Here is a 26084-nt window from a genome sequence, read left to right on the forward strand (position 1 = left end):
TTAAAAAGAACTTTTCATATATAAAAAGAAATGTAACCTTAATTATTAATTATATAAATTCTTTTTTTTTTTTTTTTAGTATATTTAAAATGTATATATTATATTTAACTTTAAAAAAAAAAAAAATTATATAACATACTAAAAAGTACATAAGAATAATACATTATTAAATGAAGAAAAATATAGAACATTTTTTAAAACATTTTTTTAATTATTTAACACATTTACTATTAACATACTGACTAATAAAAGAAATATAATTTTTTTCTTCAAAGTATTCATCTTTGTTTTTTTCAATGTGAGTTATATAGTAAATTGGCTTTAACTGAAAATGAAATTTTATTTTATCATAAACATAATTAAAACATAAGGTGAAATGAATGGAAATAATTTCTTTATTTTTGTTTGTATATTTCAATTTATAATATTCATTCTTTTTTAATTCATCAGATATGTTAAAATAAATATTATAATAAAGAATATAATTTTTCAATAGGTAATTTTGAACATATAAGTAATTATATTTATAAATATCATCAGAATAATTAATTTTTTTTACATATAATAAATATACTTCATCATTAATAGTATAAATATTTTCTAATAAATCTAATTGAACATTCATATCATAATTTTCAAGGTTTTTCAGAAATGGAGTAAATGTTTTGTTATTATAATTTATATATTCGAAAACTTTATTTAGTTGTGTATTTATATCATATATGTGTATATTCGATAACCTTAGGAAAAATAAATGAGTTATTTCACTCTTATTGAAATAATAAGGAATTAAAATTTTTTTTTTTTCTTTATTCATTATATTAATTAATTTAAAAGTATTTACTTTTTTATTTTCACAAATATAAATGTCATTATAAATATTTTTTATATTATTCATTTCAAATATTCTGTTTATATTTACAAAAGTGGATGCTTCACTTGAATTATTTTTTAAATTATGATTATTTGAATAATTTTTTATTGTATCATTAAAAATATTCAATATGTTATCATTATTACTGTAGTAGAAATTATCATTTAACGTATAAGAATTTATGTTTTTAATTTCTTCTCTTTTAAAGTTATTACTTAAATTCATAAAACTGTTATCATTAAGAACAGGAAAAATATATTTTTCTCCTCTTTCAAAATATTCTGTTTTATCTTCAACTTTCCTTTTATTCATTAACAGAAAAAGATTTTCTAATGAATTGAATATTATAAAAAATGAAAAAAATAAATACTCTGTAATATTTTTCATGTAAAAAAAACAAATGCCATCATTTCTTATACTAACTTTTATAATATTATCAATTTTGTTACATGTATTAAAATAATATTTCTTATCATCAGGAAAAATATTCCTCAAATTATTAATCTCTTTAATTTCATTAAAACATAATGATCTTTCATAATATTCTTCTTTTTCTTTTTGTGTTATCCCATTGGTAATAATATTGAAATCTTTTGTAAAATATTTAAAAGTAGTATTATAATTTTTATCATTTTTAAAATTATTATTTAAATTCTTATATTCAACATCAAAACTTTTATTTATTAATTCCTTACTATCAAAATCATGTTTGTTTATACATACGGCATATAATAATGATAAATGATGAGTATTTTTACAGAGAAATTCTACATTTTCGAAAATTTTGTAACAACTTTCAGGCAATAGAAATTCTATAATGTTGTTTGTTATTTTTATATTTTGATTTTTTGAATTTATGATTATTTTTTTAAAACATTTCTTTAACTTTACATATATATCATTTAAATGGTCTATATAAGATTCTTCATTATTGTTATTGTATTGAACATCTTTTTTATGTTCAGGATTTATGTTCTCTTCCACTGATATGTTATGATAAGAAAAAGAAGAAACTAATTTAATTTTTTTTTTCACAAACAAATGATAATAAAAAAAATAAGCAATAAATAACGGATATAAAAAACATATGTTAAAATTGTCATAAATATTAAATAATTGTGATAAAAAAATATATTCATAGCTCAAATTATAACTATTATTTTTATCTACTTCATTTTCATTAATGTATCTATGATAAGGAACAATTAAATAATAATAAGCAGAAAAACATAGTCCATTTCCATTTAAAATTATATAATTATTAAATTTCGTACTTTTTATATCATGCATTTTTATTTCTTGTGTTAAAAAATTAATATAAATAAAATCATTAATTTTTACAAAATTTTCTTGTAAATAATTTTCCTTTTTATAGGATATAATGTCATTTAAAATATTTTTTAATTCTTTTTTTTCAAAAAACTGCCACTTAATATTTAAAATCTTTTCAGAAGAATAAAAAACTTTCAGATTTTCCGAATAAATTTCTTCTTCAATGAATTTATGATTAATATAGGGATATATGCTAAACATATTGTATATGTGTATAAATATCTTTATTTTTTCTTTTAAAAATGAAGGGTAATTATGAATATAAAATTGGAAACATTGAATATCATCATCCTCATTATTATTATTATTATTATCATTATTTAATTTCATTTTATTATTGTATATGTACTCATAAATATCATTATCTGGATTAAATGTAGGTGTTTCCGTTATATTTTTATGTTGAAATAAATTATTATTAATTTCCTTATATATGTAATTTTTATTTTCATATATACATATATTTTTGCAGCCAACGAATTTTATTATACTGACATCATTAAATAAACATTCTGCTCTATTATTATGATAAATATTGAATATCTTTACATCATTTTTATCATAATTATTGTTTAAGTTATTATGAATTATGTGTTTTAAGCAATAAAATTCCTTATTGTGTTGTTTTTTTCTATGAGTATCTTCCTTAAATAATGCATTGCCTTCATTAATATTTCTATTAATGTGCATAGAATCAGAAACTAAAATATTATTTCCTACATGACTTAAATCACAATTATTTTCATTTATACATTTTATTTTTTCATAAGATGGTTTTTTATTGATATCATCTATTTTATTCATAACATTTTTCATATGTGCATTATTAGTGCTTTCATTTACTTTATTAAATTTCGAATTTTCTAATTTTTTTTTATTTAAACCTAAGAAATTCAAAGCATTTCTTTTAGTAAAATTATTAAACGTATCATCTGAAAAATTAGCATATTCAGTATCATCTGAAATATTATTTTTCTTTTTAACTTCATTTTCATTGTCTATACTAGAATTATATGATAAATCAAGGGAATAATTATCATTCGATAAAGATACGTCGTTTTCAACAATATGAAAAAATTGCTTTTTATTCATTTTTCATTTTTATTTATCTTATTTTATTTTATCTTTTTTTTTTTTTTTTTTCGTTTCGTTACGTTTTGTTTTTTTTTTTTTTTTTTAAGTTTAAATATACTTCTTAAAAACTTAATTCGTTATATGCACTTCTAAAAAAAAAAATGAAAAATTGAATTTCAAATATAAGTTGAAGAAAACAATCCTTTTCATATGTAACCTTCCAATTATAAATCTTTGAGAAAAAAGGAAAAAATAACTTCAAAAAAAAAATTATAAAGACAAAACATATGAAGTGTATTTTCCTAAAGAATTTATTTAAGAACTATATATTAAAAAATTTAAATTAAAACTGAATATTTTTGTTTATAACATTATATTTTAAAATTTTAATATTAAAAAAGAAGAAAACACTAATTAAAATTACAATGATTTCGTTAAATATATATATATATATATATATTGGTGAATTAAACTAAATAATTGAAGTATTAAGGGATTTTCCTCCTTAAAAGGAAAAAAAGACTAAAACAATGAGAAAAAAAAACCTAAAAAATTATAATTATTTAAAAGGTTAAATTTAAGATATAACTTAGCATTACGCATTTTCTCTTCTTAAAATATTTAACAGTACCTTTAAGATATTTAATTTTTTATATTTTTGAATTATGTGCCATTGATAATTTTTTTTTATATAGATTTTTTTAGTGTTTCGGATTTTTTTTTTTTTAATATTTTTTGTTTTGCTAAAACATTTTTTCATGTTACTACATGAAAAAAAAAAAAAAATAATAATTTATGTATGCATGCAATAAAAAATAAAATAAAAATGGGCATTTTACTGGTTCATTTTTTTTTTTTTTATTTTTATCTAATCTCGTATTTTATGAATTCAATTTTTTAAGTTTAAAAAGAGAAAGAAAATTGTAAATATTTTTTTATATTAAAAAGTAGTTTATTGAAAAAGTGATGCAGTTTTTATATAATTTTTATAAGCACCATATTTGATTTATAAATTTATTTCCAAAACATCTATAAGCTTTTATGATGATTCTTTTTTTTTTTTCTTAATATTAATTTTAAATGTTATTTATAATATCTAATTTTAAATATATGTTTTTGAATTTTTTTTAATACATTTTTTTTTTGTATAAATTTATAATTGCTGTAAATTTTAGTATTTTTTTTTTTATAGAAAGCATTTTACAATACATTATACATAGTAAATGCATTGTGTTAATGCTTCTGTTGTAAGTATATCCATTGTATATATTATTGTTGTATAATATATTTTTTCTTGTAAACATTATGTTATTGCACTTGTTTAATTAAATTTTTGTTACTTATTTTATATATTTTTGAAAGATTTCATAATTTTTTATAACATAGATATTAAATATTTAATTTATTCTAAGGTTTTTTATATTATACGTTTTTGTTTCTATTTCTATTTCTTTTTCTTAATGAAATAATATTTTACTGATTTGAATATAAGTAATTATTATATTGAGTTATATAAAGAAAAAAAAATAAAAAAATTAAAATAATGTATAATGCATTAATATTTTTATTTTTATTTATTAATTATTGTAAAAATGCATCGGGGACAATTTCAAATGGCAAAGATCAGAAAAATGTAAGTAAAAGTTTTATTAAAAAAAAAAAAAAATTAATGCTTATAATATAAACATATATATATATATAATGCTTTTAAAAATAATGTATCTAACAAAAAAAATTTTAAATAATTTAAAATAAAGATTATGTAACTTTTCTATTTTATTATATAAATTTTCATTTTCCATATTAAATATAAATTTTTATATATGTTACATATAATATTACTTTATATTATATTTCATTTTTTTATTTAAAATTTTTTTTTTAGAATAAAGATGATTCTTTAGATATAGATGATAAGTGGATATTATATGACTTAGAAACAAACCCTTATATCGATTTAAGGCATCCTAATTTTAAAGGAGATTTTATAAGAACTATAGATGAATATTATGTTTATGAAACAAAAGAATACAATGCATATAAAAAAGAAAGATATAATAATTTGATGAATAACAAAGAATTTGAAAAGAAACAATTTAATTGTGTAATTAGCTTTTTGATTCATGGAAGACCAAATTCTAGAGAGGTCAATGATTATAAAATTTGGAGTTCTCAAGCAAATATAATAAAAAATGAAGCTATGTCTAAACAAAAGTATAGTAAATTTATTTCATATGCTCCCTTTATAAGCTGTTCTAATTTTCTAGGAAGTGGTGGTGTTCATTCACACGTTCATTTTGCATACATAACTGCTCTTAGAATATCAATGACTTTAAAAAATCTGATTTCAGATGATACTTGCTACAATTATGATGTTTTTTTTCATTCTCATTGTTTTGGAGCTAATATAATTAGAATGATCTTATCTTTAAATAATGACATATGGAAAATTATGAACATACCCCTTATAAATTTAGATTCCGAAAGAAATACATTGTCGATTTTAGAAGATAATTTTAAATTAACTTTAACAAATATAAACATTATTACAGATAAAGATAGTATAAAAGTTAATAAAGATCCTTATTTTAAAGGTCTTAAATATTATTTATACAACTCGTTTCAAGTAAATTTGAGAAATAAAAAATTAACAGAACAGTTAGATGAAATATTTAATGATGAAGACATTAATTACAATGATTTAAATGAGGATATGCTTAAAGATACCAATATTAATTATAATAAAAGTTATGATATAGGAAATCGATTAAATAGAGTAATAAAAAGACTTCATTATTACTTATTAAATAAAAAAATTAATTTGTTGAATATTACTTCTACCGCCCCTCCATTAAGTGGTGTAGTATGGAAATTAGAAGATATTAAAATAGGCCATCAAAAAAAAGTAAGATTTAAAAATATTCTGAAGATTATTCCATCATTTATTAAACATAGAATTCTTAAAACTAGAGATGTTGAAGAATTATTGTATATTACTAATCCCCAATTATTTTGCTTATTATCGGTAGAAGAAAAAGTAGATTATGATTATAATAAAAACAGAGGTTCTTTAATTTCTTACTTTAAAAATGTGAGTTATTATTCTGATTTGGATAATGATGAACTTGTGAGCATGTACACAAGTTTAGGTTTGCATTCTCCTGCTCATATGAGATCATTAAGTTATTATATGTTAAATTTCAGAAATGAATATTATAATCGTGTTTTTAAAATCCCTGCTCATTTATCCAATATAAATGTTTCTGATAATGGTTACATTATTGATTATATTCAAAGAAATGATGTCTGTTCATATGTGAAACCTAAATACTTAGAGTATTTTGTTTCTTATGTTAATGAACTAGTAAATTATAATCAGAAACCCGCTCCATATATTCCTCAGAGACTTGTTTACAAAAATCCATTTTTAATACATTTTAAAGTACCAGTTAATCAAAAAAATAATATATATACTTCTCATTCTATATTAGGTACAGGTAGAACTGCATTACTTTTATATTCATATGATATTTATAAGCACATATCAGAAAGTGGTTTCAGTAATAAGAATGCCCTGGAAAATGAGTTAGATAATTTTTATGATATTGATCCGTTTATATACTATAACTGGATGACATATGTTGGTAATCAAACTGAACGTACTAAAGAAAAATTCATGAAGGATTTATTTTTATACTCAGATAATATAAACATGAATATTGTAGAAAATCTTTTTAATATGTTTACTTCATCTCATTATTTGAAATTCTTCATTTTTCACATACATACTAAAGTAAATAGCATTGAAAACTTATATAAAATAATTAATAGATTTTCCTTGCCAAAGTTTAACACTGTTTTAGGAAAAAAGGAAATAAAGAAAATTAAATTATCATTATTAAAGAGCAATGAACTTAACAAAAAAGAAAAGCAATTATATGATTACTTTAGTATTTATACAAATTTTTTAAAAAATTTTAGCTATAATAATGCAGTTTCATATATCCCCCAAGATTCACTTCTTAATAAACATAAAGATTTTAAAGAATACCAAAATAAAAATATAAATTCACTAAAAGAAGAATTAAGAAAGATTCATAAATTTGTACAAGAAAATAAAACATTTTATCAAATGAAAAAAAAGTTGAAACATATGCATAATATTAAAGGTATAGATAATATGGTTAGTGATGATAAAGAAAATGAAGAAATATATGATGAATTTGAAAATTATAATGACATTGAAAATGTAAGTGATTATAGAAGTATGTATAGTTCTGATGAAGGAAGAGTAAATAATTATAGTGGTATGTATTTTCATATTAAAAGAAGTTTAAGTTTAAAAAATGCATTCCAAAATATAAGAGCAACTAATACATTATATAATAATGTACAGTATATAGAATTTGTAATTAAAAGTGCAAAATTGGAAAATGTTGAAGATAACTTAAATGATCTAAAAAATACAAATTATTGTTTATTTAATTATGATGATAAATTTAGCCTTTCATATATAGTGAATTTTTGTAATTATAATCAAGAAATATATTCTAATATAAAGAAGTATTATACCAGTAATTCTATTTACGTTCTGGAAAATTTAAAGGATTGTAATTTAAAAAAATATAAGAATTTGAAGTTATGTGAAAACTCAATTCTTCTTAAAAAATTATTTCATACAGATTTAGATACAGTTTTGTCAAATTTGCATTATAAGGAATTTAAAAGAATGATTGAAATGAAAAAAGCCATAGAAAAGGGAATAAATAAAGAAGATATATTTTCATTAAGTAATGACTCTTTAGTTACAATACTTCACAGTAGGAATGGAAATATTACAAATTTTCAAATCAATGTTTGTTTTAAAGTTTATGATGTTTCAAGTAATAAGGATTTATTCTTTAGAGATGATAAGGCTGAACGAGAAAGCGATGATCAAAATGATTCAAGTTTTAAGAAAAGTAATTCAGTTTTCTGTACACATGTTAATCTACCAGTTAAAATAGATCATCAATTAATTAAAAGTTTAAATAATATATATATGCGAGCAATTCATAATATTATGGAAAACAATCAATTTCAAAATGAATATGGCATAAATGAGCCTACAGAATCATACAAGTCATTTGTATATTTTTTTAATAAATTTTCCTACGTTTATAATTTAAAAGATATATATGAAAACGAAAATGATATAAATTTATTTAGCACTCCTCAAAATATTAAATGGGATCAATTTTACAATTTATTAAATTATGAAATAAATACCGACTTTAATAATGAACAGTTTTTACAGAACTTTTTTTATGATAAAAAAACAGTTATTGTTAAACCTTTTCAAAATAATATTTTAAAGGACTTTTTAATGCATTTTACAGTATTCTTTTACTTATTTAAGGTTAATTCAGTATGAAATTTTATAGAATTAGAAGAATAAATTTTTAATTTTATTTTTAGCACTTTATGATTTTTTTTTTATATTTTATTTTAATTTTTTAATTATTTTTTTAAAAATTTTTTAATTTTTTTTTTTTATGTTTTTCATTTAGAAAAAAAAACTCGTTTGTCTATGCTAATAAAATTTTTATTATTAATAAATTAAAAAAAATATATACATTTTATGATCATATTCTTTATTTTATACATATTTTTTTTTTTAGAATTAATTTTGAGTACTTAACCTATTTTATTTAATTTTTTTAGTTTAAAAGACTTTGTGTTGTTATTAAATTTAAGTAAAATGTTATTATTTTAATTTTATTAAATTTTAAATACATAAATATTTAATTAAAAAAAAAAAAAATTACAATTATTAAAATAATCAAAATGACAAAATAAATATACTAAATCAATATAAAAAGATGTTGCCATTAAAGAAAACATCAAAATATACAAACATATTAGCATGAAATAATATATATTGTATGTAGTTTTTTTTTTTTTTTTTTTTTCTGAAGATATATTATTTTTAATCTATAGAATAACAACAAATTAATTCTTCATTTATATTTATTGATTTATTTTTTTTTATATGTAATACTGCATTAATATTTCTTGAATTTTTTGTTTGAGGGGAAATATAAATGTTACCATGTAAGTAATTACTTTGTTTCTTATCGATACAAAAAATCTGAGCAATATTATTACAACAATGTAGATGTAAAAGTGTTTGCTTCCAATGAGTTTTTTCTTTAAACATGCTTGTTGTTAAAATATTAGTCGTACTATTTGAATTTACTATAGGTTTCATTTTGTTTTCATTTGATATATATTGATAAGTATTTTCATAAAATGTAGAGATCTCAAAAATGCAGTCAAAATAAAAGCACAAACTCGTCACTATTTGATCCTCTTTTATAGGAATTTTAAATTCAGAATTAACATAAAAATTGTCCTTTTTATATGTGTACAAGTTAATTGTAGAATAATTAATTATTTCAGTAGATACTTTATTTTTATCTACATTTATAATTTTTGCGTTTTCTATGAATTTTTTGAAATTTGGTTTTAACTCAGATAAATCTTTGTTATATAATGGCTTGTCCCATATTAATATATTTTCATTTATATATTCTAAATCATTGTATCCACATATATATAAATATATTTTATTTGGGAATATATAACCATTTTCCTTTAAGTAAACATCTCTAGCATATAAGATAGTATTTATCATACATTCGTAAAATAAGAAATATCCCATCCATTCTGATATAATAATATCAAATTTTAAAAGTTTTAACTGAACATTATTAATTTTTTGAAAATTTTCAATGTTTATATTTTTACTTAAATAATATATCTGTTCTTTTTCATCTATATATATATCATTATCTTCTAATTTACCTTTAAATAAAAAAATATTGTTTGCTTTGTTTTTTTCTGCTATTTTCTTTGCTTTATTTAAAATTTTCTCAGCATTATCAATACCAACAATGATCTTTGCGTGGTCAGAACAAAACAAAGAAATTATAGATGATCCACATCCTATATCTAAAACGATTTTATTTTTAAATATTTCTTTATTTTTATATATAAATTCATAGTAAGAATTGGTTCTACTTTTATCTAAAATCATTGTTCTATGTATGCTGGTATAATTGTAACTATCGAAATAGTTTTTATCTATTTCCTTTGAATCATTGTTGCTTACATTATTTGTATTTATATTTTTTATATTGTCTATTTCATTGCATATTATTTCATTTTTTTCTTCATTTTTTTCACTATTTAATTCCATATTTATTTCTTTTTTATTAAAATTCAGTCCTTTAATCTTATTATCTTTCAACTGTTTATCTTTCAAATCTCTTTTTATTATCTCATTCATCAAATGCTTAATAATTTGTTCCATACTATTTATTTTTGTGTGCAAATTCTTTATTTCCTCATGTTCATTTTCATATGTTTTTACAAATTTATCAACTAGTGAACCATTTATATTATCCTTCATCATTTTATCAATGGAATTACATTCCCTATTTTTACTTACAATTGAATCTACTAAATGATTTAAATTAATATTATTTAAGTTCAAAAAGGCATTTTTTTCTTTTTTATCAACTTTTTTTCTATTTTCTATAATAAAATTCTTATATGGCATATCTTCTCTTACTTCATTATTAAAAGGTATCCTCATCACTTTTTTTTCATTATTTAATCCGCTATTTAAAAAACACGATTCTTCTTCTAAAACGTTGGAATTATTCTTATGTGAAATCTTTAATAATAAATTTGAAAGACTCTCATTGTTATGTGCTTTTATATTTATTATTTCATCATCGCTTGTGTTATCACAAATGAATGATTTTTCTGATGAAGACGAAGAAACAGAATTTTCTTCACTAAAACTTGAGGTGCTATCATTAGAAGAATTTTCTAAAAGTTCATTCAATTTATTTTTTACTTCATTTTCTAATAGAAAATAGCTATCATTATCATTATTGCATTTTTTTTTGAATTGTAAGTTATATAATTCAAAATATTCCTTGTTTACATCCCATAATAATTTATCATTATTTATAACTGGTTTTAAAAAATAATTTAAATATTTTTCAAAATTAGGAAATGAAGAAATAATATCATATTTTAAAAATATATCATGATATTTTTTCACATCTAAATTATTCAATTGACATAACCTTAAAAAATTGATAAATATTATGTTTTTGTATTCATCACTACAATATAATATATTAATATTTTTATTTAACATATGTATTACAACATTTTTCGTTTTTCTACTTTTGTAATCATCACATAAACTATATGCATATTCTTCATTTGCAAAACTTTCTTTCCTTTTAATTGTCAATTCATTTTCGTAACTATTAATTATATTTTCTATTGCTTTAAATAATTCTTTTAACTCCTTATTTTCTGTATTCATTTTTTAATACATAAATATATGTTCAACTTATAAATAGAATTTAGAATTTGCTTTTATTAATTAAAGGATATATATGTAGTAAGTCATTATATTTGAGAATTGGTATTGATATTATTATAAATACTTCTTTATTTTTTATATAATATATTCTATAAGAATTTAAATGAACCAAACGTAGAAAGAATAATAATCAAATTATAAGTTAAAAATTATGAAATATGATAAATAATTTTTTTTAATAAAATATTAGTTTTTATGTAAAACATATGAAATAAGCATGTTCATTTAAAATTTAATTCAAAATAAAAAAGAAAAAACATTTCTTATGCATTAATTTTAATATGACTAAATGTATTACTTTAAACAGTTAAATTTTTATTTATAATTATTTTTTTTTTTATAATTCACAAACAGATGTTTTTTTATTTTTATATTATTTGAACAATATTTTTCTTTATATTAAAAAAAAAAATAAAATAAAAAATAAAATAAAATAAAAGAACATGAGCATATTAATCAGGAAAAAAACATTGAATTTTTATATGCAAGCATTGTTTCAACACAATTCAAAATATATATATGTAGAAGAATATACGAAATTTTATACAAAAAAAGATAAAAGTAACGAAATATAAAAAAGAAAAAAAAATACTAAATAGATACAATTGATAAAAAGAAACATAGATGAAAAAAAAAAAAAAGTAATAATATAGGATATAAAAAAAAAAATAAATAATTTTTTTTTTATTTTATTAATTTAAAATGTTCCATCAAAACCAACAAAACCAGTTAATAAAAAAATTGGAAAAAATTTTTTTTTTTCAATTTTTGAACACCAATTCCAAGCTGATGTTAATCGTCCATCAATACAACTTCCAGCTTCATTAAAATTATCACCACCACTTCCATCAAAACCATGACGAAAAAAATCGCAAGTTATCGTCATTCTTTAAATACAAAAGAAGAAAATTATTTCAAACAAAAAAAAAAAATAAAAATGAATGAAAAATATAAGAAAAATATATGATAAATATGCATGAAAAAAATGTGAAACGAAGTATGGATAAATTACATAATACTATAGCAAGTAACGTTAAAGCTATTTTTACTATAAATATATTTGTATATTTATTTTTGTTCTTATTTTTATTCTTTTATTTCTTATTATTCTTTTTTTTTCTTTTTTTTTTTTTACTTTAAATTGTGAGCTCCATTAAATTCATTTTTAATATAATTTTTCATTGCAGCAGTAGAATTATATAACTCATCTATTTTTTGCAAGCATAAAACAATTGGTGTTAATATTCTAGGAACCTTAAAAATGAATTAAATAAAAAGATAAACTTATTTATATCCTTATCCCATTTTTATATTTTTAAGTATTCTCATTAAAATGTAAAACTTTTATAAATAAACAAAATTATTTATTTGCCATATATATACAAAAACAAAACTGATATTGTATCACTATTATTTTTTTTTTTTATATTATGATAAATATAAATACATAATCTTTATTGTGGTATATATTTTTTTTTTAATTTACTTGGGTGTATTTATCAATAAACATGAAAGTGTTAGGAATATTAGAATCCCCCATATGGATCATACTTGATCCTATCCATCCCCCCAGTTTTTTCTGAACATTATGCAAAATTTTTTTCATAACACTTAATACCTTATGCCCACTTTGCAACCTATTTAATCCTTGTCCAGTATCTATTAGTCTATATGGATTTTTAAAATCAAGCATATCACTTTCTGCACAACTCCATAAAAAAAACATATGCTCTCCTATTTCCTTCCAAAGATGTAGGGTTTGTAGTACATACATATATTGTCTATTATGAGAATGAGTTAACCTACTTCCTTGTTTTCCTGTTTCTATCGATAGAGAGTATACCGAATCTTTTTCATATGGATCATAATAATTTTTTAAATATTCAATCATTATTTCGCATGGCTTGCAAAACATCCTTATGTGAGTATTATAATCACACAAGCTGTATAAGCATCTTTCTATTTCTTCTGATGTTAAATACTGCGAAGAATCTGAATTATTTGAATCTTCTTCTAAGTTTTGCGTGTTAAAAATAGGTATGTTTATTTTAAATATACTTTTTTTATTATTTTTATTACATGAATATTTCTTAGATAAATATTTTATTGCTTCTTCTTTTTGTTTAATTTGTTTCTGTATTTCAATTCTACTTCCGTTTGCATCTATTTCCATAGTTGCAACTTTAATTAAATTATCGTTAAGAATTTCAAGACCATTTTTTTTATCTTTTAGTAAATCATATACTGTTTTTATTGGGGATACACAATCAAATGATAATAAATCATATATTTCTTCTCTTCTTGTATCCATTAAGAAGTACATTAGTTTTCCATAACTACTTCTCATTTTATCTGGGTTAAGAATTTTATATCTTCTTCCTATTTCAAAAACGAAACTAAAAAAGCTACTATTGCTTAAAAAATCTCTATCACGAATTAATTTTTGACCATTTTCGTAATTGTTAGCTATAACTAAACCAGACAATATAGAACATAAAGTTTTTATTTCTTTTACTATTTTCTTACTTTTGTTTCCACTATGTAATATATCAATTTTGTCAGTGTACTCACTTACTTCTAATGCACTTTCTAATAATCGTAAATATAGTCTCTCTTCATATGTTAATCTTAATGGGATAAACTTACACAATTTTATATAATTATTTTCATCATCATCTTCTTCTGTTTGATCTTTTTCATCTAGTTTTATCGTATCATATTGTTCACTTTCGTACTAAATATATGGGGGGAAAAAAAAAAAATAATTATATTAGAAAAAAAAAATTAAATCAAATAATATATATATATATAACTGATTAAGATTAAGAATATATAAAAATATTATCATACATAAAAAAGTAATTTATATAAATATGTATATTAAAATTATATTTAGTAAACTAAAAATATTATATATATCTTTTATTTAAAAAAAAATTAGATGGTATTAAATATTTTAGTATATAAAATACATGACATAAATAAATCTAAAATATATATATATATATATTAATATATATAATAATTTTAACATTTTTAAGAATGTCAATCTTGTCATCTTTTATTTCTTCATCTATTATTTTGCTTAATTTGTCTTCATTATTCAATTTATCAATTAATAATATAAGTTCTTGCTTATTTAAAAACTTTAGTATTTCAAAATTTTTTTTAGAAATGTTTTTATATTCTTTTATGTTTTTTTCGAAATATGTATCTTCCTCATTAATATCTCTCACTTCTTTTTCATCTAATATTTTTTTTAATTTGTCATTTTCATTCATACTATATAGAAGTAGGTATAAAAATAAATAAATATATATGTATAAACGTTAAAAAAAAAAAAAATTACAATGATTTTTATAATCTTTATCTCATTACTTGCATAATATAATTATTTTAAACTTAAAAGATTAGTTCATCTATTATAAATTACTAATATTTAAAAAAAATTAAGAAAAAAACAAGAATATAACAGAACTAAAAAATTTTTGTATTTAAAGTTAAATAATATAATACATTTATATATTTTACATATATACATTAACTAATTATATATGATAAATAATTTCATTATTTTATTTGTATGCAATAGAGAGACTATATTTCTTCTTTTATTTAATGAAGCAACAGAAAAAAAAATAATTTTTTTTTTGAAGTATTAATTTCCTAAAAGTTTATATCCAATATAATTTATTTTTTCTATTTTCATTTTTTATTTTTTTATTTTTAATCTAAAAAATGTGTGTATCATTTAAAAAATAAAATAAGCATAAATTTGTTCATTATATTTTTAAAAAATTGTAATTTTTTTTTATTTGTATATTAAAATTTAAAGAAATTTTTTTTTTTTTTTATTACACAATGTTGCTGTAAATATTGAACATAATTTTTTTTTTTAAATTATTAATAAAAATATTTTTTTTTTCATTTTTTTTTCTTAATACATTATTGAATTTTCATCCTTCAAATAAATACCTACAAAGTATATGAAATATAGAAAAAATCCTTTTTTTGATAAATTGTTATGAAAATTAAAAAAAAAAAAGTTAATATAAATATAAGAAAAATAAAACAATTGGAAATAATTAAATTAGTTATGATAAAAATATTCTACTTTTTATCAATTAATATAAAAGAATATTTTTATTATCATATGAAAAATATGTGAGTAAAATATTTCTTTCCATTTATTTTTCTTTTTTCTATATGCATAATTTTTTACTAATTTTCTTTTTATATAAAGTAAATTTAAAAAAGACTAAATCTTTAGATAAATATATTGATGAAAAGATCATAATTTAAGTATTTAGGATTTTTATACCTTTGAAAAAAATTCTTACACATATATTAATTTTTTTTTTTTTAATTTATAAAAAATACAATTTTTATAAATTAAGTCATGTACAAAAATACGACCAAGAAAATGTCTTAATATAAAATTATCATAGTTCACAGTATTTAATTATTTCAAATTTTTTTTGAATAACCAATTATTTTTTTAATAACAGTTATTTTATCATACTAATGATTAAATTATAATTAATAAATGACTTTTTTTTTTTTTTTTTTTCTTTGCCCTACTCTTCTTTTTCTAGATCATTTATGAATAGAAATATAATTATATTTTATAATTGTTTTCTTAGAAGTACTAATTAGAAAATAGTATTTAATTTTTTATTATTAGAAGTGTATCCTTTCTCTTATTACTAGAAAAATCAAAAAAAAAAAAAAAAGAAAAAATAAATATTAATTGAAATTACTACTATTTAATTATTTAAATCTTAAAAAAAAAAATCACTAAAATTTTATCTTTGTTATGTATACGAAAGCATAAGAGTTATTCTAATGAAACAAAAGCGTTTTTCATTTATGTATAATATATCATTTTAAGAAAAAAAAAAATTCATAATATGTATATTTTTGCTAGTAATCCATTAACTCCTTTTTTTACCTAATATAGTCATCCTTTTTTACTTTTGAAAACTTTAAATAAAAAGATAAAAGGAAAATAGGTTAGCAGTAAAAAGTAAATATGACAATAGAATGTTAGAGAATGTCATAATAATTCATGTATTTAAAGATACATAATATTTTATTTTTACCACTTTTGCACACATTAAATTTTATATATGGAATTATTTATTTCTTCACAATTTTTAATTTTACAGCTTTTATTTTTACACTATTATAATAATTTTAATAAAATATCAAAAATATTTATATATGCTAAAATATAGAATTTTTGTATTTCATTGTTTAATATGTAAATATATTTGTTCATGCTTAATAATATAAAAAAAATACTTAATTATGAATTTAATAAAAAAAAAAAAAAAATCATAAAAGGTAAAAACAAATATAAATATATAGACCAAATAAACATAAAAAAAAAAAAAAATTAAAGTGCATAAATGAATATATATTCTAAATATATAAATATTGTGTTTTGTAAATATTATATTATAAATGTATAAAAAAAGTATAAAAAAATGATATATATATATATATAAAAGAGAAATTAATATACCTATTTCTTTCCACAAACGACAGAATTTAAATAATTATAAAAAAAAAAAGTTTAAAAAATTACAATCAATTTTGTGAAGTATATTTAAATATGTATAACTTTCTTATTTACTTGGAAAAATGCACACTTTTTTTTAAATAAAAATTATTTTAAATTTTCATATTGAATGGAATACAAATTAATAAAAGACATAGAAGCACAATATTAACTTTAAAATTTTCATTTATACTTAAAAAAATTAATAGATTTATATATTATCATATTTGTGAATAAAGAATATTTCTTTTATATTGCCAATAAATGAATGCAAATATATTTTTTTTCTCTTATTAAATACATACAAATGTATAATATATGTACGCATATGTACAAATATCAATAATTTTAACAACACATGCATTAATTCTTATATTAAAATTTTAATTTATATTAATGTGAGCGGATTAAAAGAAAAAATAGAGAAAAAAAAAATAAATATTATATATATTATTTTAAACACATACATATTTGCAGGAGAAATAATAAATTATTATTCATATATATATTATACACAATTACAAATATATATATATATATATATATATATATAAATATATATATGCGTTATACATAAAAAAAAAAAAAAAAAAAAAATTATATTCTAAAAAAAGATGTATTGGGTCTTTTCAAGAATTTCTATATTAAAAATTAAGAAAAAAAAATCTATCTTTTTTTTTCACTTGTAGATATATCCAATTAAGGAAATAATTAAAATATATTATCTTAAATTTTTTCATTTCTTCATTTATTTTTTTTTTTATGCACTTTCTTCTATTCCATAACTGAAATCAAGTTTCATAAAAATTTTTTTGGTCTTTATTTTTAAAATCATAATTTGAATAATTAAAATTATTATCCGATGATTCAAAAACTGCATAGTTCTCAGTATGAGTTTTCTTATCTGGAAAGCTATTTTCATTATAATTGTCATTTATATTTAATTCATCCTTTTTATCGTTGTATATAGATTTATTATTATTTTTGTCATTAAATAATTTGTTTTTCATCTTATCAGGAAATAATTCTATATGAGAATTATAATATTGCTGATTAGCTGTATTAATTTCATTATTATTAAAGTAAAAATTTGAATTATTTACAATGTTATTATTCATATTTATATTATCCATTGGATTGTCGTTATTAATATAAAAATTATTTAAACTTTCATTATCTACTTGTTTGTCCGCATAATTATTTGCAATATTTATATTTTCATTTAAATTGTTATAATTCTTCAGAGAGTTCTTAAAAGTGTGCGATAATTTAATTTTATTTAAATTATTCACTATATTAAAATTGTTCATCTCATTATGAATAAGATCATTGCAATTATTTATGTTTTTATTAATCATATTGTTGAAAATATTAATATCTGAGTTACCGTCATTATTGTTGGTATTATTATTTATATTATAATTATTTTCATTACTTATACTATTATTTATACTTTTACTTAAAATACTACCATTATTTAAATCATTAATATTTGTATTATTTTCATTACCACATGTATTATTATTAGATAAATTATTTTTTGTTAAAAAATGCTGAGTATTACTTTTGCTAGAATTTTTGCATAATTTACTATTATCTGATTTAAAATAATTCATATTGCTTAAAAAATTATTATAAGTATTCTTATCTGCAATATCATTTGAATTACTAATAAGAAACGTTTTTTCATTTTTCATTTCACTATTTAAATGCTCATTAAAATTTAGAGCTTTCGTAATTTCTCCTGTATCATTTGCAAAATTAGCAAATTCTATATTTCCATTTTTTTTTTGATTAACTAAATTATAATTATTGATACTTTTTAAATTTTTATTACCAATATTAACTGTGTTGTTTTTACTATTATTATTATTATTAGTAGTGTCATTATTATTGATACTATTATTGCTATCATTATTATCTTTATTATTATTATTATCTTTATTATTATCTTTATTATTATTATTATTATCTTTATTATTATCTTTATTATTATTATTATTATCTTTATTATTATCTTTATTATTATTATTATTATTATTATTATCTTTATTATCTTTATTATTATTATCTTTATTATCCTTATTATTATTATCTTTATTATCCTTATTATTATTATTATTGTTTTTATTTTTATTATTATTAGTAGTAATAGTATTATTATTTTTATTGCTATTATTACTGCTATTATTATCTTTAATATTATTACTGTTGGTGTTGCAACTATTATTATCTTTAATGTAATTATTATTATTATTACTATTGTTATTTTTATTTTTATCGTTATTAATATTATTTTTGTTCATAGTAGTATGATTATTATTACTGCTATTAGTATTATTACTATTGATATTATTGTTAATATTATTACTATTATTATTATTCTTATTATTATTATTATTCCTATTCTTACTATTATTTTTATCATTATTATTATTATTATTATTATTATTATTATTATTATTATTATTATTATTATCATTATTATTATTATTAGTAGTAGTAGTAGTAATAGCATTAGAAACACCGTTAATATTATCAGAATTATTTTTATTACTACTACAACTAATATTTTTATTGCCGCTATTATCTTTATTATTATTTTTTTCATTGGTATTATAATTATTCATTGTATTTAAACTTTTGTTATTTTTATTTGAATTATTTGTATTATACCTATTTGAATTAGTGCTATTTTTAAGTTCATTATTATCCATTGAATTTTTATTTATTGAATTATTAACAATATTTAAATTATTTGTATTGCTTTTATTACTAGTATTTATATAAGTCATGCTATTCACATTTACGTAATTTAATTTGTTGTTTGTATTTATATTGTTATTATGGTTATTATTTGAATTAAAATTATTTTTTATAATATTGTTATTAGAATAATTACTATTATTATTATTTATATTTGGTAATTTTGTTTCGTTGCTATTTATCATATTTGAATGATTAACATTAGTAATAATATTAGTAGTAGAATAATTCATATTCTTAATAAACGAGTTGTTTTTCATTGTATCATTACTATTATTACTCATATGAACTAAATTACAGTGAGGGTTAATATTTAAATTATTAGTTACATTTTTACTTAAACTATTATTTTTATCATCTTTGCAATTATTACTTTTCATAATATTAATATTTTGGGAAATCATGTTTGTATTATCAGAATTATTATTATTTATATCGTTCTTATTTAGAAAATTATTACTTTGTATTACATTATTTGGTAAATCATTACTTAGTACATTTTTAAAATTGCCTTTGAAATTGATATTAGCATTATTTGAAATAATATTTTTATAACCCATGTGCACAGTATTAATTTTATTCATTATATTTTTATTCACATTACTTTTATTATTATTATTTACATTATCTAGACATTTTTTATCAATTTCATTTTCATCTAAATTATTTTTATTATTTACATTATTTAACACATTTACATAATTTAAATTACTGGAATAATTGTTAAAAGAATTATATTTAGTTGAACAAGAATAATAATCATAATTAGTTACATTATTATTCATTTGATTATTAGAATTATTCGCTATATTATATGAATTGAAATTCATGTTATTTAAAAATGAATGGGTATTGTTGTAATTATTAAAATTCATGCTTGGTGAATATAAATTATTGCCAATTACATTTCCTGATAAGGCATTGTTGTTAGATTGATATGTATTTTTATTTAAATTAACTATATCTTCAGAATTATTTAAATTATGCATACTGTTATTTTGTAAATTATTCAATTCATTTATATTATTACTCTGCAAAGAATTTAAATTACTCATGTTGGTATTTGATAAATTATTTAAATTGTTTACATCTGCATTTAAAGTACTCGCATTAATATTATTATTCAATCCATTAATGCCAATATTATTATTTAAGTTATTAACATTCATACTGTTTAAACTTACATTACTATTTATGTTATTTATATTTATACTATTATTTAAACTAATATTATTATTTAAATTATTTATATTCATATTATTATTTAAACTACTCAAGTTATTTATGTTACCTAAAATCATAGCATTATTTAAGTTCGTCATATTGTTGCTTGTATTAGTTATATTAGCGTTGATAATACCATTATTAAAATTTGTTATATTTGCATTGTTAATATTGTTTAAATTTGTTATATTATCATTTGCTAAATTATTTATGTCATTATTTAAATTACTGCTTATATTTCTTGGAATATCATTAAAAATATTATTCATTAATTTAGAATTATCTAAATTGTTTTTATTAATATTAGTAGAATAATTCATGTTATTATTATCATTGTTCTTATTATTTAAAAAGGAATTGCTCATAGGAATCCTTAGATTTTTATTAATAGAATTAATTAAATGAGGTGAATACTTATTTATATTGAAATTACTTATGTTGTTATTACTATATACATCGTTTGTAATGTAATTATGTGTGGTTATATTACTTATATTTGCCAAACTGTTGTAATTATTTTGATTCATATCTCCATAAACATTATGCATCATATCATTTTTAATATTTGTTTTTGATATATTCTTATTAAAATTTGAGGAATATTCTTTGTTATCTACAAAATTAGTTAACACATTATTATTTTGAGAGCTGAGTAAGTTGCTCTTACCACCTATATAAATATTATTATTATTCTTTAAATAATTGCTACTATGATTGTTACTGTTATGAAATTTATTTGAGTTATCTTCTAACTTAGGATTATAGTTCTTAATAGTTGATCCTAATCCATATATAATGCCCGAGTATTTTTTATCATCAATTTTATTATCAAAATATAATTCCATCAATTTAAAAAAAGTTTTACATGTAACTAAGGAATCCGACCCTGCTTGATGTTGTCTTCCTATTCTTTTTACACTTAAAATTTCACTGATTTTTTGCAAAGAATAAGTTCTGCTTAATTGTTTAATATTTAAATTTAATAATAAATATTTTATATCATAAAGAGATGGAAAAAAATCATTCAATAATTCAAAAAAAGCAATTTCATTTTGAGGTAAAGCAGAGCATGTCAATATTTTCAATAAATACGCAAAGTCATAACAACCATGAAATGATATCCATTTAACATCTTCATTCATAACTAAACCAGATGACATAATTACTTCCCCAAAATGCAATAACTCTATTCCCAGTGATTGATGCTTTTCAAAATTTATACCACTTAATTTTAAAAAATCAATGGAATTTTGAGCATACATATCACTATCAAGATCAAACTTAAAATTAAATTGCCATGTTGATACCTTTGGTAATTCTCCTTTACCATTAGAAAAAGTAACACCTAACTGTATAACTTTTAATAAATCTACATTGCATTTTATTGTTTGATAATTATAATCTAACACATTTCCAGTTGGTCTAGCAACAATTCCTGGAAATTCAGTATCAATAGCAACATAAGGATGATTTTCAACTACATCTCGTATTCTTTCAAACTCCTCCTCTAAGTTGTTCGCCCATACATCTACTATTTTCGTTCTCTCATCCATGTATTAAATAAAAAGTCTTTCTTATACATTTAAATAACACAAATTTTTTTCGCATAATATATATTATTTATTTTAATCACTTCAAATATTTATCTCTTTCGTTTTACTCTTTCACCTTCCTAAATTTATGATATACATATGCATATATATATATATATATATATATATATATATATATATATATATATATATATATATATATATATTTTTTTTTCTCCTTTATTGAAAATTCAATTTCTTATCTCCTTAATTATATTTATTTTTTTTATTTTTTGAAAGAAATCGAAGAATAAAAATATATATTAATTTTTTATTATTTTCTCTCAAAATTTACACTTAAAATTATTAAAAATGATTTCTTTAAAAATACCCGTTATAGTTCTTTTTTGATTTACTATAAAAATAAAAAAATAATTTTCATTTATATGTATTTTGTTAATTTGTTTATATATATATATATATATATATTACACGATTATGCACACGTTAATTTTAATTTTTTATTATTTTTTTTTAAATAGAATATTGTTAAATATTAATACCTAAAAATATTTTTAGGTAAAATAATAAATGCAAAATATATATGTATATATATCTGCAATAATTAAAAAATTTAGTTTTTATATTATTATGAAATATAAAATTATCACACTAATATTGTAAAAATTGGTTTATCAATATATTTTTTTTTTTTTTTTTTTAAATACATTTAAAAAAGCCAATCTTTCATTTAAAATATTATTTAGTTTTGTGATATTTTATCCTTATATTATATAAAATAGCCTATAAAAATAAAATTAATCCAATAATTATATTAATAAAATCTTAGGCATCAAAATCATGAGAAAAATACATTCATGGTTATATCTATATACCACATACATACATAAAAAAAGATATTCAAATTTATTACAAATGAAATAAAAAAGATTTATATATATATATATATATATATATTTAAAAAGAATAAAAATATACAAGCATACTTAATTTTATTTTATTTTTTTTTTTTTTACTTCGTGAAAAATCAAATAAAAAATAAAATTTTTTAATAAATACTTATATTTAAATGCATGAACTATTATATAAATATTAAAAAGGTAGTATTATATTTATTTTTTTATTTTTAAAAAAAGTTAATTTCATTTTTTTAAAATTGTAAAAATTGTCATGCTTTCTTTCAGGAATTATGAAAATATATTTAAAAAAAATATATATGTTTCAAAAATGAAAATAAAGTATTAAGAATTGATTTTTTTATTTATATGCATATATATATGTATTAAATGACAATAAATTTTTTTTATATGTATCACGTTCATTTTTTTTTTTTTTAACTTGCACAAAAGTGTTTTAAAAATAAATTATTTGAATAATAATTAACATATTTTTTACTCAAATATAAGTGTAGCATGAATAAACATTTTTCTATTTTAAGTTGTTTTTTCTTCATGTAATAAATTAAATTACAAAATTATCATAAATCTTAAAAAAAAAATAGATACACGTACTTCTGTGCAAAAATTTTTATTTTTAATATCTTTGTTTTTCTTCTTTGTATAATCCAAAACAAAAGTGAAAATTGAGCTTATTTAAATAAATAATCTATTTATATACATAACAAATATCACAAAAATGAATTATTCGATTTTCTTAATTACCTTAATTTTTCTACTTAACTATTATTGCAATGTTTCAAAAGAAAACCATCTATTTTTTTTTTTTTTTCTAAGAATTTATTAAAAATTGATCTAAATAAAAAATATAAAATGAAAAATTAAAATACAAAAAAGAAAAAAGCAACAAAAATCTAATTTTATGTATTTAAATTTTATCTATCTATATATATATTACATACATTTCTGTATATATTATTTTATTTTATTTTTTTTATTATTTTACATATAATATATATATTAAACAATATATTTAAAATTATGTTTCCATTGTAATTTAATTTTATATGCACATTATCATGGTTGAAAAATGCAATTAATGTCCCTTTAATAATAAATGCAAAAAAGAAAAAAAAATAAATTAAAACAAAAATTTAAGGAAAAAAAAAAAACAAAAAAATAATTTTTTACAAAATAAACTCAGTTTCTACATGTTTTTTTTTAAATGATAAATCTATTATAAAATATGAAATAGAAAATATAATAAAATAAAATTTTACAACATATATTTAAAAATTAATATTTAATATAAAAAATGTCATTAAAATAAAAGAAATGTAAAAATCTTATATATAATTATCTTAATATTAAAAAAAGAAAGTTAAGCAGAAGTAAAAATGTTCAATATAAAAATTTCTACAGAAAAAATTAAAGCATTACACCTATGTTAAATGCATACATAAATAAAAAAAAAATGTGTTTTTTGTTTTTCCCATAAACATATTGCAATTCAATATTCTATCAATTAACTTATAAGAAAATTTAAGAAATAATATTATTTCTGTAATTCTCTCGTTTAATATATATATATATATATAAAGAAGTTTATATTTTTTTATTTCTTTCTCTATACTTAAGTGAAATTAAAAATAGTTATTTTTAATTTTAAAAATTTATACTTCATGTAAATGAGTATATATTTTTTTTTTTTAATTATAAAAACTAAACAGAATTAAAATTTTTTTTAAAGAAATTCCTTTATGAATCTTTATTTAGAGATTAATTCTATACGATTAAAATGTCTATCTGTTGATAATGATTTTTTATATAATTATTTTCTTTTTTTTGTTATTATATCTTTAGAAATATATATTTAGACAGCTATTGGAAAGGAAAAAAAAATATTTTAATATATCTTTATATAAGTGAAAAAAAAATAAATTTTTCATTTCATCTGTTGTTATAAGAAATGTTTTAATTAAAAAGTGTAATCTGAGTTAAATTTATGAAAACACAAAAAAAATAATTTTTCATTTTATATGATGAACTTCATAGATATTAGCATCTTTTTTTTTATGTATAATTTTTAAATTTTCTTAATGTTAGGTATATTAATAAACAAAAAACATAAATAAAAAATGCTTTTAATGTTTACATATATATAATATTTTCATTTTTTAAAAATGAGTATTAAATAATAGCATAATTATTTATTTTCATTTTAATTTTTTATTAATTTTTTTTTTTTTTGTTATTAAAGTTTATATATATTCATTATAATCCTTTATATTATAGAAAATAATGACTTTTTTAAAAGCATAAACAAAAGGTATATAATTTTAATTAAAAATAG

General features: G+C 17.9%; 5 protein-coding genes across 5 annotated transcripts; 1 reads left to right on the plus strand and 4 right to left on the minus strand.

Annotated features, from left to right (window-relative positions):
• Positions 1–211: 211 nt before the first annotated feature.
• PRELSG_1425900 (conserved Plasmodium protein, unknown function) lies at positions 212–3298 on the minus strand (the record flags this gene model as incomplete). The annotated part of the gene is made up of 1 exon (XM_028679323.1): positions 212–3298. One exon carries the CDS (start codon positions 3296–3298, stop codon positions 212–214), a length of 3087 nt encoding a protein of 1028 aa, XP_028535048.1.
• A 1525-nt stretch (positions 3299–4823) lies between these two features.
• On the plus strand, positions 4824–8693 carry PRELSG_1426000 (conserved Plasmodium protein, unknown function; the record flags this gene model as incomplete). The annotated part of the gene is made up of 2 exons (XM_028679324.1): positions 4824–4913; positions 5166–8693. The coding sequence occupies 2 exons, from the start codon at positions 4824–4826 to the stop codon at positions 8691–8693; spliced, it is 3618 nt and encodes a 1205-aa protein (XP_028535049.1).
• A 555-nt stretch (positions 8694–9248) lies between these two features.
• Positions 9249–11669, minus strand: PRELSG_1426100 (histone-arginine methyltransferase, putative; the record flags this gene model as incomplete). The annotated part of the gene is made up of 1 exon (XM_028679325.1): positions 9249–11669. One exon carries the CDS (start codon positions 11667–11669, stop codon positions 9249–9251), a length of 2421 nt encoding a protein of 806 aa, XP_028535050.1.
• A 757-nt stretch (positions 11670–12426) lies between these two features.
• Positions 12427–15010, minus strand: PRELSG_1426200 (conserved protein, unknown function; the record flags this gene model as incomplete). Its single annotated transcript, XM_028679326.1, has 4 exons — positions 12427–12616; positions 12865–12983; positions 13216–14463; positions 14762–15010. The coding sequence occupies 4 exons, from the start codon at positions 15008–15010 to the stop codon at positions 12427–12429; spliced, it is 1806 nt and encodes a 601-aa protein (XP_028535051.1).
• Positions 15011–18083: 3073 nt separating this feature from the next.
• CAF1 (CCR4-associated factor 1, putative) lies at positions 18084–22835 on the minus strand (the record flags this gene model as incomplete). Its single annotated transcript, XM_028679327.1, has 1 exon — positions 18084–22835. One exon carries the CDS (start codon positions 22833–22835, stop codon positions 18084–18086), a length of 4752 nt encoding a protein of 1583 aa, XP_028535052.1.
• Positions 22836–26084: the final 3249 nt, after the last annotated feature.

This window comes from Plasmodium relictum (assembly GCF_900005765.1).
Source record: "Plasmodium relictum strain SGS1 genome assembly, chromosome: 14".
NCBI classification, from domain to species: Eukaryota; Apicomplexa; class Aconoidasida; order Haemosporida; family Plasmodiidae; genus Plasmodium; species Plasmodium relictum.